Raw genomic sequence first — 12298 nt, 5'->3', positions numbered from 1 at the left:
CACTGACTGACTGACTGACTGCACATCACCGCCAAACAACAAGGCTCAGCGCAGAGCTGCACCGGCTCTGCCACAGAGAGCATCAGAGAGATGACTAAATAGGTTATATCACATTTACTGTCATTAAAAAAAAAAAAAAATCCTTATTGGCATTCTCAGATTACACGTTAGACGTAACACAAAGCCACGTGCCACACAAGTTAGACCCCTGGCCTGAATGTTTAAAATATATGAAATAATATGGATTTTAAAATACTATCAGAAAGCTGTCTTATAAGTAAAAAAACAAAACAAAACAAAAAACAAAAACAAAACTACAAACAAACAAACAAACAACAACAAAAACAAAAAACAAAAACAAAGGGGTCGGTGCAGGATTAAAAAATAAAATTATAAAAATTGTCAACAGCTATATCCAGACACAGGATGACCTGGATCTGATCCCTCCATGTTTCATTAATCATCAGCGCGGAGCTGTTAAGTATAGGTGGTATTCTGCTTATATTCACAATTAATTACTTCAATTGGGAGGAAATGTCTATCATTTAAGTCACCTGTGTTTTTAAGTACAACAAAAAATGGCAATGAGTCTGACATGCACACAAAGCCCGATGAATCCCTGCATAAAATATATTTCAAATGATATATAACCAATCAGAAATAAGGACATTTTAACATCACATAATATAATTTAATAGCCTATTTATCCCAGAATACTGAAATTATTTTGCCTCAAATGTATTACTTATTAGTCAATAGATGGGTAAAATGAAAGGGCAGGTGACTTGCTGCCACACACTTATACTGTATAATGAACTTGCATTTTTCTATAAATCAAAAGCTGGACTTTATCTCGTCTTTATCATCCCACTGCAGTTGTTCACTTGGCTGTATCTTGCTGACTCATAAGTATGAGTAAGTTCCTCTTTGTCCAAAGAACCCTGCTCGTGGTTTTTAACAGCATGTGTGCAACTGTGTGTTGAGCTCAGCAGTGCAGTAGGAGTCTGTTTGCTGGCCAATGAAGGGGCCTTGATAAGGCTGCTACTGTAGCTGTCTGTGGCTTGTGTTGCCGTTTGCCAACACTGTCATATGACCAAATGACTCAACACACACACACACTTTTTGTCAGTCACCACTGCCATTGAAAGTCACCCCCAAATTGTAGGACTTTTTAAATAGGCGTGAATCACACGGGACTGCCAGTTTATGAACGCATCAAATCAACAGCCCTCTGAAAAGCAGAAAGCACGCATGTGCAATGGCCTGTGTAACAGAATCAGGCATATTTTAGATTGAATGTGAAGACATCTCAGCCTCCATCTTCACTCTAATCTGATTGTGTTTGACAGGAAACCAAAAAGGGCAGCAGAGCATCAGGCCTCTGACATGTCAGAGTGTATCGATCAATGTAACGTCAAAAAGAAAGGACAGGAAGCAGAAAATACAGATTTAGTATCACACTGCTGCATGACACTGAAGCACAGTGTCACCGTGTGAGTCCTGAAGACAGTGCTTTTGCTTCAATCCACCTGCTGAGTGAACAAACCACAAGTGCACTTCAGCTCACAGGCAAAGTAAATGCTGTACACGTGAAGTCAGTCAGTACTGTGTGTGGACTGTTACTGTGTGAATTCATAAGTGTTAGGAAGACGTCAGTTTTCAGATTTGACCGCACAGGCTATTAATAAAACCATCACTACCAACCTCAGCACATCTCTAATCCAAGCAGGAAACTTCAGCATGAGCATATTGCAGCTTTTATTACTGTGACATACAAAATAATAACAATACAAAAACATTCACATGAAATAAATCCTCACATGTTGGTTTGTTTTTCTTTTCCACACACATAAATAGACGTTTTTCCCCACAGGCTCACAGAGTTTAGGCATCAGTGAAGGAGGACCAGAGCCAACACTACTGACAACAGCCCTCTGCTGTAGATCAATCGCTGGCCATCTGGACACAGCAGCATCCTGAATATTTTAGAGTTAACGATTCACATACGCTGGCTACAACTTCTAAAATGTCCTAAAGTCAACCACGCGTGAGGGAGCCTCCACTGGTTACAGACTTTTTTTTCCTTTTTCCAGTGGACAGTCCTGAGAAATGCAGGAAGCTGAGCCATGCAGTGGTGATCCTTGGATTTAACCCGGTCCATAGTCAGAAAATGAGCTTCTTCTTCATTGCAGCTGAAAATAACACAAAGGGTTTTGTTATAAACATTATTTAAAAAAGAAGAAAGAAAAAAAACAACTTAAAAAACCTAAGTTAGATTAGACAGACACGTATTTCTGTTCTATGTGTATGTACGCCACATGCTCAAATCAAGCCTATAATGAGCAACGCGCTACCAAGAGGCACCAAGGTTTCTGTTATAAATGTTTCAAAAGTCAAAGCCAGATATTTTCCAAACCACAGAGGAGCTGGAAAAGCTTTGAACCTCCCAGTGACACTAAAAGGTTCCACTTTAGTAAAACATACCCTCCCACTAGCCACGAAACTGTGGGCGCGTGTTCGAATTCAGTATTTTCTGAATTTGTAACTGCAGCTAAATGTACAGCCAACACCCGCTGAATTGCTGGTTAGGTTTCTAACTTCAGCGAGAAGCAGTCAAAAAACTCACAACATGCTATAAAAAAAGAGAAGAAAAAAAAAAAATCAGGCCAGTATTGGAAGTTCTAAAATATTCAGCCCCTTTAAAGTCCGCCTTAAACGAGTGTTGCAGACACCTCACGTTTTTGCTGCTCAAACCACAATATAAACAACATGACTGAGAAAATATTTAACCCAGAGTCAGGGTGGTCTTCTGTGGATTAAGGACACACACAGTGGATTTAGTGCAAATATGAGCTCATATACGGTCATTACTTGTCTCCAGGCCTTCGATTTTTCTCTTGAGACCGACTGTCTCCTTCTCCCTCAAAGCCTCGGCTGAACAGTTTGGCCGGGGGAGCTGGGGACCAGGAGTGGGACCAGGCCGATTGCTGAAGTACCTCATCTTCAGAGCCTGCAGAATAAAGGAAAACACCATTTTATACATCTATGTCATCAAACATCAGAGTTGTGTCTCTAATTTGATGTATCAAAGATGCAAGAAGCTGTTTTTTTTCTTATTACTGAGATGTGTAATAGAGAAAGTGGAAGATGTGTCGTTAATGCAGTTGTTGAACAATGAGATAGTTCAGGTTTTCTCTCTAATATTATGAGTTATTTAGTGCCTTGCGGTGACTGTTGTGAATTGGTGCTATGTAAATAAAACTGAAGTTGCTCAAACAGAAGGCAAACATTAATTCCTGTGTTGGGGAGTAACGGAATACATGTACCGCCGTTACGTATTTAAAATACAAAATATGAGTAACTGTATTCCATTACAGTTACCGTTTAAAAAGGTAGTATTTAGAATACAGTTACTTTGTTGAAATAAATGGCGGTCTTTTCCCGTTTCATATGTTAGGCTATGCTCTCTATTTTTGGTAATTCCACGCCGGTGGAAACCCAAAGAAAACACACATTAAGAGGCTCTAATGCCTGTGTCTCAATCTCGCGGCCCATGTCACCTCTACTTGCGGCCCGCATAACGAGGTGAAGAAATATTTTTAAAAATTATTCACAAAAATGATTTAATATGAAGGCAATAAGCAGAGTGTTACAGGCATCGCCCTAAAGAATGTAGCCTCATGGGCAGTGTAGTCCGTGCTGCAGGGAGAATGGACTGCCATACCCGTTATGTGTCTGTGAGCGAGGAGGGAGAAAAAGAGTCGAAAAGTACGAGTTGTCACCGACCAGAAACCGGAGATGGAAGCATGCAAATATAATAATAACCACTGCAGCCAAAAAGAGTGCCTGACGAGCCCAGTTGTAAGTAAGCTATTAAGACTTGACTGTACACTGTGTTCGTGTTTTCCTCCGAAACAATAAGTTCCGTTGGAGCAGCCTTTCAACGCCTCTCTCTGTCTCTCGCTAGAAACGTTGACTCAGACAACAAAGTAAAGCTATTTTTTGGCTACGAGTCCGACATGGAACCTGACGTATTAGCCAGAGGTCCCTTCACAGTTTTATGTCTTTATGGTTCGGCGCCGCGGACCTGTTTTATATACGCGCGGAATAGTTTTCTATACGAGATCGCTGCTAAAAGTGCAGCCTTACCTAATGTCCACCTACTGTTACTCATTTTATATTAAGATTTAAAAATCTAGCTGGTATTGGTATGGCGAGTAGCCTTCAGTAATAGTAATAAATCACACAGCAATAGTACATTCATGTAGTTGTAAAAAGCATCATAATATTATTAAGTAATCCAAAGTATTCAGAATACGTTACTGTCATTGAGTAACGTAACGGAATACATTACAAAATACATTTTGGGGCATGTATTCTGTAATCTGTAGTGGAATACATTTTAAAAGTAACCTTCCCAACACTGCCTGTGTCAGACTGACCGAGTTTTTATGTCAGGGATTGTCACAGGTGAGGAAAACAGCTTCTGTGCCTAGGACTGGAGAAGAAACCAGTTTTCACTGGGAGAGCACCAGCTATACAGAGCGCATTGACTCGCCTGGATCAGACAATAGCGAGTTTTACTAATATACTGAGACTTCTGAGAAAGAACAAACAACCTACTGCTTACATCTACTACTAAGAAGTTCTTCACACTACACATTTCACTAACACAATCGCTGCTCACCAACACTCCTTCTTTCCAGAGTTAAATCCCTGTGATGTTCTTGTTTCAAAATAATACTCAAATTTTAAAGGTTATAATTTGGACAGAAGAAACTTCGAAGGACGAATTCCAACCAGTGGGAGCACTGGGACTCAGAGGTGCACAAAACCTGCGGAAGCGGCATTGAAGAGGATAACAGCTACTTAACTCGGGTACGGTTTATGTTCACAACTCGTCAACCCAAACATCCCAAAAAACATGTGCATTTAAAAATAAGCAAAGAATAAGCATTTATATTTATTTATTTTTCCTAGCACAAAGCTGTGTGGCAACCACATCATGACTTGTACGAAGATGAAATGTCTACTTTTTGTTTTGCAAGTCTTGTAAAGTCAAGTTTTACAAGTCTATTAGTGGTTTATCTTTGCATTACACTCTTAAAGTAAAGGACACTCTTCACCGGCTGATCACAATGAGAGTCGTACTGCCTGAAGCGAGGCCTGTAATTCTGAGGAAGCTACAAATGACGCGGCAGGGTTTCAGCGCTGAAGCAGATCTAGCAATCATCAAATAGACTGCAGCGTAAGAATGTTAATATTCTTATTTTAAAACTTATCTAAAAATAATTTCAAATGATTTGTTCAATAATATAAAACTGAGAATAGCTACAGTGCTTTAGCTTATTACCTGTGTAGCTGTGGTCCTCGCTGAAGGGTTAAAGGTAAAGAGACCTTGTAGCAGCTCAAGTAAATCGTCTCCAGCTGCACTAAATATATGTTCCAGCGGTGTGCCGGGGAATATTTTGAAGGACACGTAGTCTGGTAGACTACTCAAGCCCTAAAGAGAGATATAACAATAGAATGTAAGCAAGAATCCCCACATCTAATCAAAATTGGGCCAAACTGTAGAAAAAAATAAATAAAACAACAACAACAACAACAACAACAACAACAACACCCCCCAAACAAACTCACAGGCCATGTTTCTTCCGTGGGTGTTCCCAGAGCCTCAAAGATCTTAGTAAGCTGGTCGAGATCCGAGTCTCCAGCAAGGAACGGAACCTACAGCAAACGGGAGTGTAGAGAGACATCAGCATGAATATGAAAATAGCTGCGTCCCCTGAGACTGCTCAGGGGACGCAGCCTGCTCATATCTTTGAAGTGAGGTTTATTTACCCGAAGCAGCAACTCTGCCAAAATGCATCCCACTGCCCACATGTCAACACCCACACCGTACATCCTGGCACCAAACAGGAGCTCAGGTGATCGGTACCACCTGGGAAAGACATGAATGAACAATAAATAGAGACATATTTTACAGACCTTGCAACCTGGACTTCTTAGTATAATTCTGTCACATTTAACCAGTCCTAGTTTGGTTAAATGTTTGATTAACTCATGGAAAACATTAAAAAAAAAAATATTGCTAATGAGACTAACCCTGGAGAAATTCTGTATTTTTAATGAGGTAACATGGAGACTAATCTGACCTGGTAACAACTTGATGTGTGTAGACTCTGCTAGGGCTGCCAAAAGACTTGGCCAAGCCAAAATCAGCCAACTTCAACACCCCACTGCCATCTAACAACAGATTATTGGGCTTCAGATCCTGCACAAAAAAAAGAAAGAAATTAAGAGGAAAAGGCCCAAAACATAAATTACAAATTAGACATGAGCATATTTATGTGTAAATGCTGCACACAAGTTTTCTTACCCTGTGTAGGACCCAGTGCTGGTGCATATACTCTAATCCCTGCAGAGTCATGAGGATGTAGGCTTTGATGTTGGCTGGAGTTAAGACTAAACTAGTGTCTTTGATGATAACCTTAAAAACAACAAAACAAAGACCAAGAGTCTTACGTACAGCCAGACTTCTCATAATTAATAACATCCATGCATAAATTCATGGCTTTTCATAGCTCTAGGCCACACACACACACACACACAAAATTAAAATACACTTTTTCTGAGCGGACGAGACAATCAAAAACATCTGGAAAATATCCATATAAAGAAATCATCCAAGATAGAGCAGTTCAGCCTTCATAACAAGAACCATCATCACCTTTGAATGCAGGAGTCTAACTAAAGCTAACCTCGCAGTCCAAAAATATATAGGCTTTTATAATATAGGCTTTTAGCACCGGTAATAAGATCAGCATCACATTTCACCCTCATGTGCATCCTGTTTTTCTGCTGCCTGTAATGGCATCACTTCACTGAGCAGCCAAAAGCAGAGTGATATTGATTATTTTTGAGTGCGTTTATCTTATTTTGCATCATTCGATTAGGCTCTAAAGCATTGCTGGTGGGCGCCTATTTGGAGCCTTTTTATGCTTAGATAATCCAAATAAAAGCCAGAGTAACACCCAGCTTAGCACTGGTGACACTTTGTTTGACCTCTTGCTCATGCTTTCTTGGATACTCTACTTTAATCTGACCTTACACTACGAGTGTGAACAAAGGGTAAAATTTCCACCTGCTGGCCCACAAGGGAACTGCAGCATAAAAAAAGAAAACTTTTTTTTTTTTTTTAAAGACATGTTTAACAGATTAGAGATGACTGACACATCTCCAGACAGAAGCAGTCATAATGCAAAACATGACATCTTCAGGTTTTGTTACAAACAAATAAATAAATAAATAATATCATACAATACTGTACTCTTTAGGCAAAACTGTACTGGAAGACGTTTCTAAAAATAAAATAAGTAAATCTAAGATTTGGCAGTCTGTGACTTTAAGAGCTCTAAATGTTATATTATTAATATTTAACTACAGATAAGAAATGTATTCTGTTTACGCATTCACACTGTGCTCGGATCAGCTGGGTGTTGTGTTTGTGGCCTTCCAAACACCCATTTCCAACAGAGAAGTTATAGAGTTGTGGAGAAAATAACATTGACACTTATTTCAAATTTTTTTTTTTAATCAAAATACTATTTCGAGTTTAATCTCAGCATTTTGAATTATTTTTTCACCCAATTTTCTCCTCTTCCTTGGTGACTAAAGCTGAGAAGTAAAATGTATCAGCTGCTCAGGAAGAAATAAAAGAGACAGTTTGTAAGATGCAGTGCCGACAGGTCCCAACAAAGTCTAGTAACATGTTGCACTTTGTTCACCAAATTTACAAAAAACAAACAAACACCAGAGCTATGCAAGAATGTTTACTAAACCTGAAGCTGTGAACAGATTAGTCTTCTTAGCCAAAAATGTGTGAATGGAACAAGATGAAAGCCTAAATTATTATTTGCTCAAAAACTGATGCGAGAATAATGATATTTAGTGCAATTGTTCTTAAAATGGGCAAAAAAACCTTCCTGTTTTTAAGGAAAGGTTTACTGTATTATTTTTTATTCATAGTTTATTTTTTGCTTGAAGATTTAAAGGATTTAGAGAACAGACATGTAATGCAGACATGCATTACATTGTTTTATGTTTTCACTTTAAGATATTCACACTGTTAAATGTGTTTTATACCTTTTTTTTTTTCCCCTCAGTGTTTCCTTTTCCTTGTTATTCGGAGATATAGGAACAATTAATAAGATTTGTTTGACTAAAAACAAATCTCTAAGTTAGATTTTTGGAGCCGTGTAATGCATTTTTTATGCTTTTACTTAAACATATTTACACTGATGAACAGTACAGCACATTGTTATACTGCCAGTTGATTTAACTGTATTTTATAATGTCCCATAATGCTTTTATTTTTAGTTACAATTGTGAATGAAATGCTCCCACTTATACAATGACAACTGAGCACCATGAAGCACCAAAGCAAAAAAAATTGTGTTGAATTTTTTTTTTAATATATATATGTATTTTTTAAATCGAGATACTCGATGAATCATTAAAGCCGGAAATCAGAAAAAAATATTAAGGAAGTGGGAAGCTGCTACCTATTCTATCCATCCATCTACCCCTTTAACCCCCCCCCCCCCACACACCACACACACACAAACTAATAAAAAAGTGAATATTTTTTTAAAATGCACAAACGCTGTTTATGAAATTCCTCCACATTTCTATTTAGGTCTCTACTCACCTCCAGGTCTGTTTCCATGAAATCAAACACCAGGCTGATGTTTGATTTATGTCCAAAAGCATCCAACAGCTGCAACACACATAAAACAACAATATTTAGATTTAAAAAAAATACATAAACTGCACAATATAGAAAGATTAAGGTATCTTTCTATAAAATCGATACAAGTAACACAAGATTATGATGATGATTATCGCACATGATTATGTGCGATGAACATTTAACTACCCCGATAATGTTCGGATGATGGAGCTCCTGCAGCAGTTTTATCTCTCTGAGTGCCGTCCGATTAATTCCTATTTAAAAAAATAAATACGTAAAAAACTGTATAAAATGGATGAAAATGAGCTGCAGCATATTGATAGGACCCAGCACTTACCATCTTTAGCCTCAGTCCTGTGGCCAACCTTAATCTGAAGGGAATAAAAAGATAAATGTTTACTGCGGCTCATCAACACACAGTGTGAATGGCAGCAGCAAAACACTAAAGCAGCTCGTTTCTTTTACCTTTTTAATAGCAACTATTGTGTCGGTCAGTTTGTCCCTGGCTTTGTACACTGTGGCAAACTGCAGAGAAAAAACAACATTCAAAAACCAAAAGTTTATTTTTTTTTTACTTATTTTGGTGAAATTCACTGGCACAAGAAGCAGCGCAGCATGAACCAGCGAGGCTTTGTTGACATTAGCAACCAGCTAATGCTTTGTTAGCTCGCCATCGTGCTTTCTACAGAATAAACAAAGCGGTCTAAGGACGTGCGAAGAAAAAAGCAAAGACACACATCTCTTAAATATTTCTCCCCCTACCTGACCCTCTCCGAGGAAATCCAGCTTCTCGTACCGCTTGGCTCTGCTTTTCACATCAAGCGCCATGATAAATAACTGTCAGTGTCGTGCTGAGGCACTTCCTGCTCTGTTAAAGGACCGCAAGTAGTCTTTCCGGGTTAGAGGAGGCTTTAAATTTAAATTGAACAACAGCGACACCTACCGATTTTATTTGTCTAGCACCACCGTGAACCAAATTATAGAGCCAAAAAAAAAACAAAAAAAACAACCCAGCATGATTTATTTATTCTGCATTTGTTTAACTGGATTTTTAAAGGTTTGTTAAATTACAATATTAATATTAATAATAATAATACTAACAATACTAATACTGCTACTAATACTAAGATTAATAATAAGTGAAGGGGAGATTTAATCTCAGTTCCAGCCTCATTCGCCTCTAACATTTTACTGTTATGATGCAACATGCAGTACTGTTATTTTCCTCACAGTTTGTCTTTTTTGCCCCCTTTATTTTTCTTTCACCAGTTAGCAGTTTGACATCTGTCTCCTGGGAGTCTCTTCTGTCAGTTAGGAAGGTTTTGTGATCCATGCACCACTGAGCACATCTCTACATCTCATCTCCATACGCAGTGAGATACCCTCACATCCCACAGGATTAGGCATGGCTCTTCTCCTTTGACCCTCCTCGTCTGCTGCCTCACACGCACGTACACACACACATGCACACACGCGCACACACTCGCCACTGACTTTCATTTTTATGTTAAGTTTGACAAGAGGGGTGTGAAGGATCAGCAGGCCTAATACACCCCTCATTCTCCTCTCAGATGTGTGCACATTCATCTGACAGCTCCCAGATGTGAGTGACAGGACCGTATGTGCCCATGCAACCATGCAGAGAAGAGAAGAGAAGAGAAGAGAAGAGAAGAGAAGAGAAGAGAAGAGAAGAGAAGAGAAGAGAAGACTTTACTATCTTACAATCAAACTTTAGGAACACACGTGGGGGGAGGGGCTTGGGACATTAATGACCACGGCTGACATAACTCAGATCCATTTACATCACTTGCTTTAAAACAAATATGACATATTGATGCCCACTAATTCTGCCATGATTTAAAGACATTCTTGCGCTCATTCCCCTCCGTGTCTCGGTGAGGCTGTGGATGAAGAGAGACATAAGTGATTCTGGTAGCGTTTATATAGTTTGTCACTGTAAATCACATGACACTATGGGTAACATTATGCACAACAATAACTCACTCTGGTTATGTGTCACATTAGCAGATGGTGATGCTGTTGAGCGGGTGTGTGCATATTTGTGCGTGTGTGCACGCGCCTGTGTGTGTATACCTCTGTTTGACGGGCAGGAGGAGAGTGAAACCACAAAGCTGTTTATCAAACTCATAGGAAGTGGGTGTTGTTAAGCGAGGACGTGTCGCGCCACCACATCCTGCTGCTGGAAAGCAGCTTCAGATGGGACAGTGTTCACACAATGTACAGTAAACAACAAATGCAGACCAAATGCCGTTTATGTGTGTATATGCGTGTGGTATGTGACCACCTAATTCTTCCTCAGAAACAATTTTTACACTGATTGCACAGCTATGATAATCTGCTCATTTGGCTATACAAGAGTGTGAGGAGGATGCATTTTGGGTGACCTGTTCAGAGATGTAAAAAAATTAAATAAACATTTATTCGCCCTTATTAAAAATTTGCGTTTAACACACATGCTGTTACACACACTCACAGATTTCTTTTAAGTCACTGCCGCCCACAAACCATGCATGTCTCTTCAAAATGCCGAATAGAAGATGTGTTGATGGAGTGAAATGTTGAAGTGCAAAGGCAATTTTTCTGCAGAAGAGCAGTGTCACAATCTCAAGTTTGCCTCGAGAATATGCCCCAAAATGTTGAATGATGCACACTGGATGTTCTTTTTTGGTCTTTTTTGTTGGTCATCATTTGCTCTGTTCCACTTTTTAGTGATTTAGGTGTAGTGTTTTGGGTCAATACTTCAGAAATGAAAGGTTAAAAAAGATCCCCGATGGTGTCACCGAGTGTGTAAGGGATGAATGATTCAGCGCTATCGCAGTCAGTGCTGTATCACACACCTGCTGCTGTAGGTTTCTGTCCTCTTTTTACTCACAGAGTCTCTGGGGAAGTGGCTGCGTTCTGTCATCTAGGGAGTTTTCCTCTTTCTCTCTTTCTTTCTTTATGTTTCTGACTCTTTCTCACAGGCCCACACACGCACATGCACACACATACACCACACACACACACACATGCAGCTGTATCTGACCACATGCACAGTTATAACACAACAGGATGTTGTAGGGTGGATGTTTGAGGTGTGAAGGTTCACACAAGCCGTGACAAACAATATCTGTTTCTCAGAACAAATTATTCATTATTCATACGTCTAATAGATGCTGACATTTGTATTTTTACTTTTTTTTCACCTCTATTTTTTTTATTGAAGCACATAGACCAGGTTTTGCACACCATTTTTTTAAACTACTGACTTACTGCTAAAGCATCAGCCACACATGGTCCACAAACATGCTTCACTTTGCCCCTTTCATTCCCTGCAGATGTCTGTAGTGACAAGACAATAAGAAAGCAGAAGGACAAACAGAAGGACAATCATTATTTTTCCGTGCTGCTGTGTGTTTACAACCAACGCAGAGATTTGTCAAATTGGTGCTGTCAGTCCTGGGCTGCATTGTTAGATGCCAGAGCTGTCAGTCTGAATTAATATTAGGGCAGAAATGTTTTTGTTCACCACTGTCTTCCTCAGGC

At 39.2% G+C, this 12298-nt stretch overlaps 1 protein-coding gene across 1 annotated transcript; it reads right to left on the bottom strand.

Moving 5' to 3' along the window:
- Positions 1–1740: 1740 nt before the first annotated feature.
- On the bottom strand, positions 1741–9643 carry cdk7 (cyclin-dependent kinase 7). The gene is made up of 12 exons (XM_040019599.1): positions 9515–9643; positions 9218–9277; positions 9090–9123; positions 8939–9006; positions 8711–8779; positions 6380–6490; positions 6156–6274; positions 5842–5941; positions 5641–5727; positions 5354–5503; positions 2872–3010; positions 1741–2192 (listed from the first exon to the last, which is right to left on the bottom strand). The coding sequence occupies exons 1-12, from the start codon at positions 9578–9580 to the stop codon at positions 2164–2166; spliced, it is 1032 nt and encodes a 343-aa protein (XP_039875533.1). The 5' UTR covers positions 9581–9643; the 3' UTR covers positions 1741–2163.
- Between the last annotated feature and the right edge of the window lie 2655 nt (positions 9644–12298).

This window comes from Simochromis diagramma, unplaced genomic scaffold, assembly GCF_900408965.1.
Source record: "Simochromis diagramma unplaced genomic scaffold, fSimDia1.1 OVJJ01000822.1, whole genome shotgun sequence".
Lineage (NCBI taxonomy): Eukaryota > Metazoa > Chordata > Actinopteri > Cichliformes > Cichlidae > Simochromis > Simochromis diagramma.
The sequence above is the reverse complement of the archived record's forward strand: the minus strand, read 5'-3'. Positions and strand labels throughout refer to the sequence as shown.

Bases quoted from the DNA above. Each gene is read 5' to 3' on its own strand.
- cdk7 (XM_040019599.1), bottom strand. From the start codon at position 9,580: ATGGCGCTTGATGTGAAAAGCAGAGCCAAGCGGTACGAGAAGCTGGAT. The intron at 5,728-5,841 runs GTAAATAAACCT...CGTTTGCTGTAG, and splicing joins TGGCAGAGTTGCTGCTTCGG to GTTCCGTTCCTTGCTGGAGA. The intron at 3,011-5,353 runs GTAATAAGCTAA...TTTATTCTGCAG, and splicing joins CGAGGACCACAGCTACACAG to GCTCTGAAGATGAGGTACTT.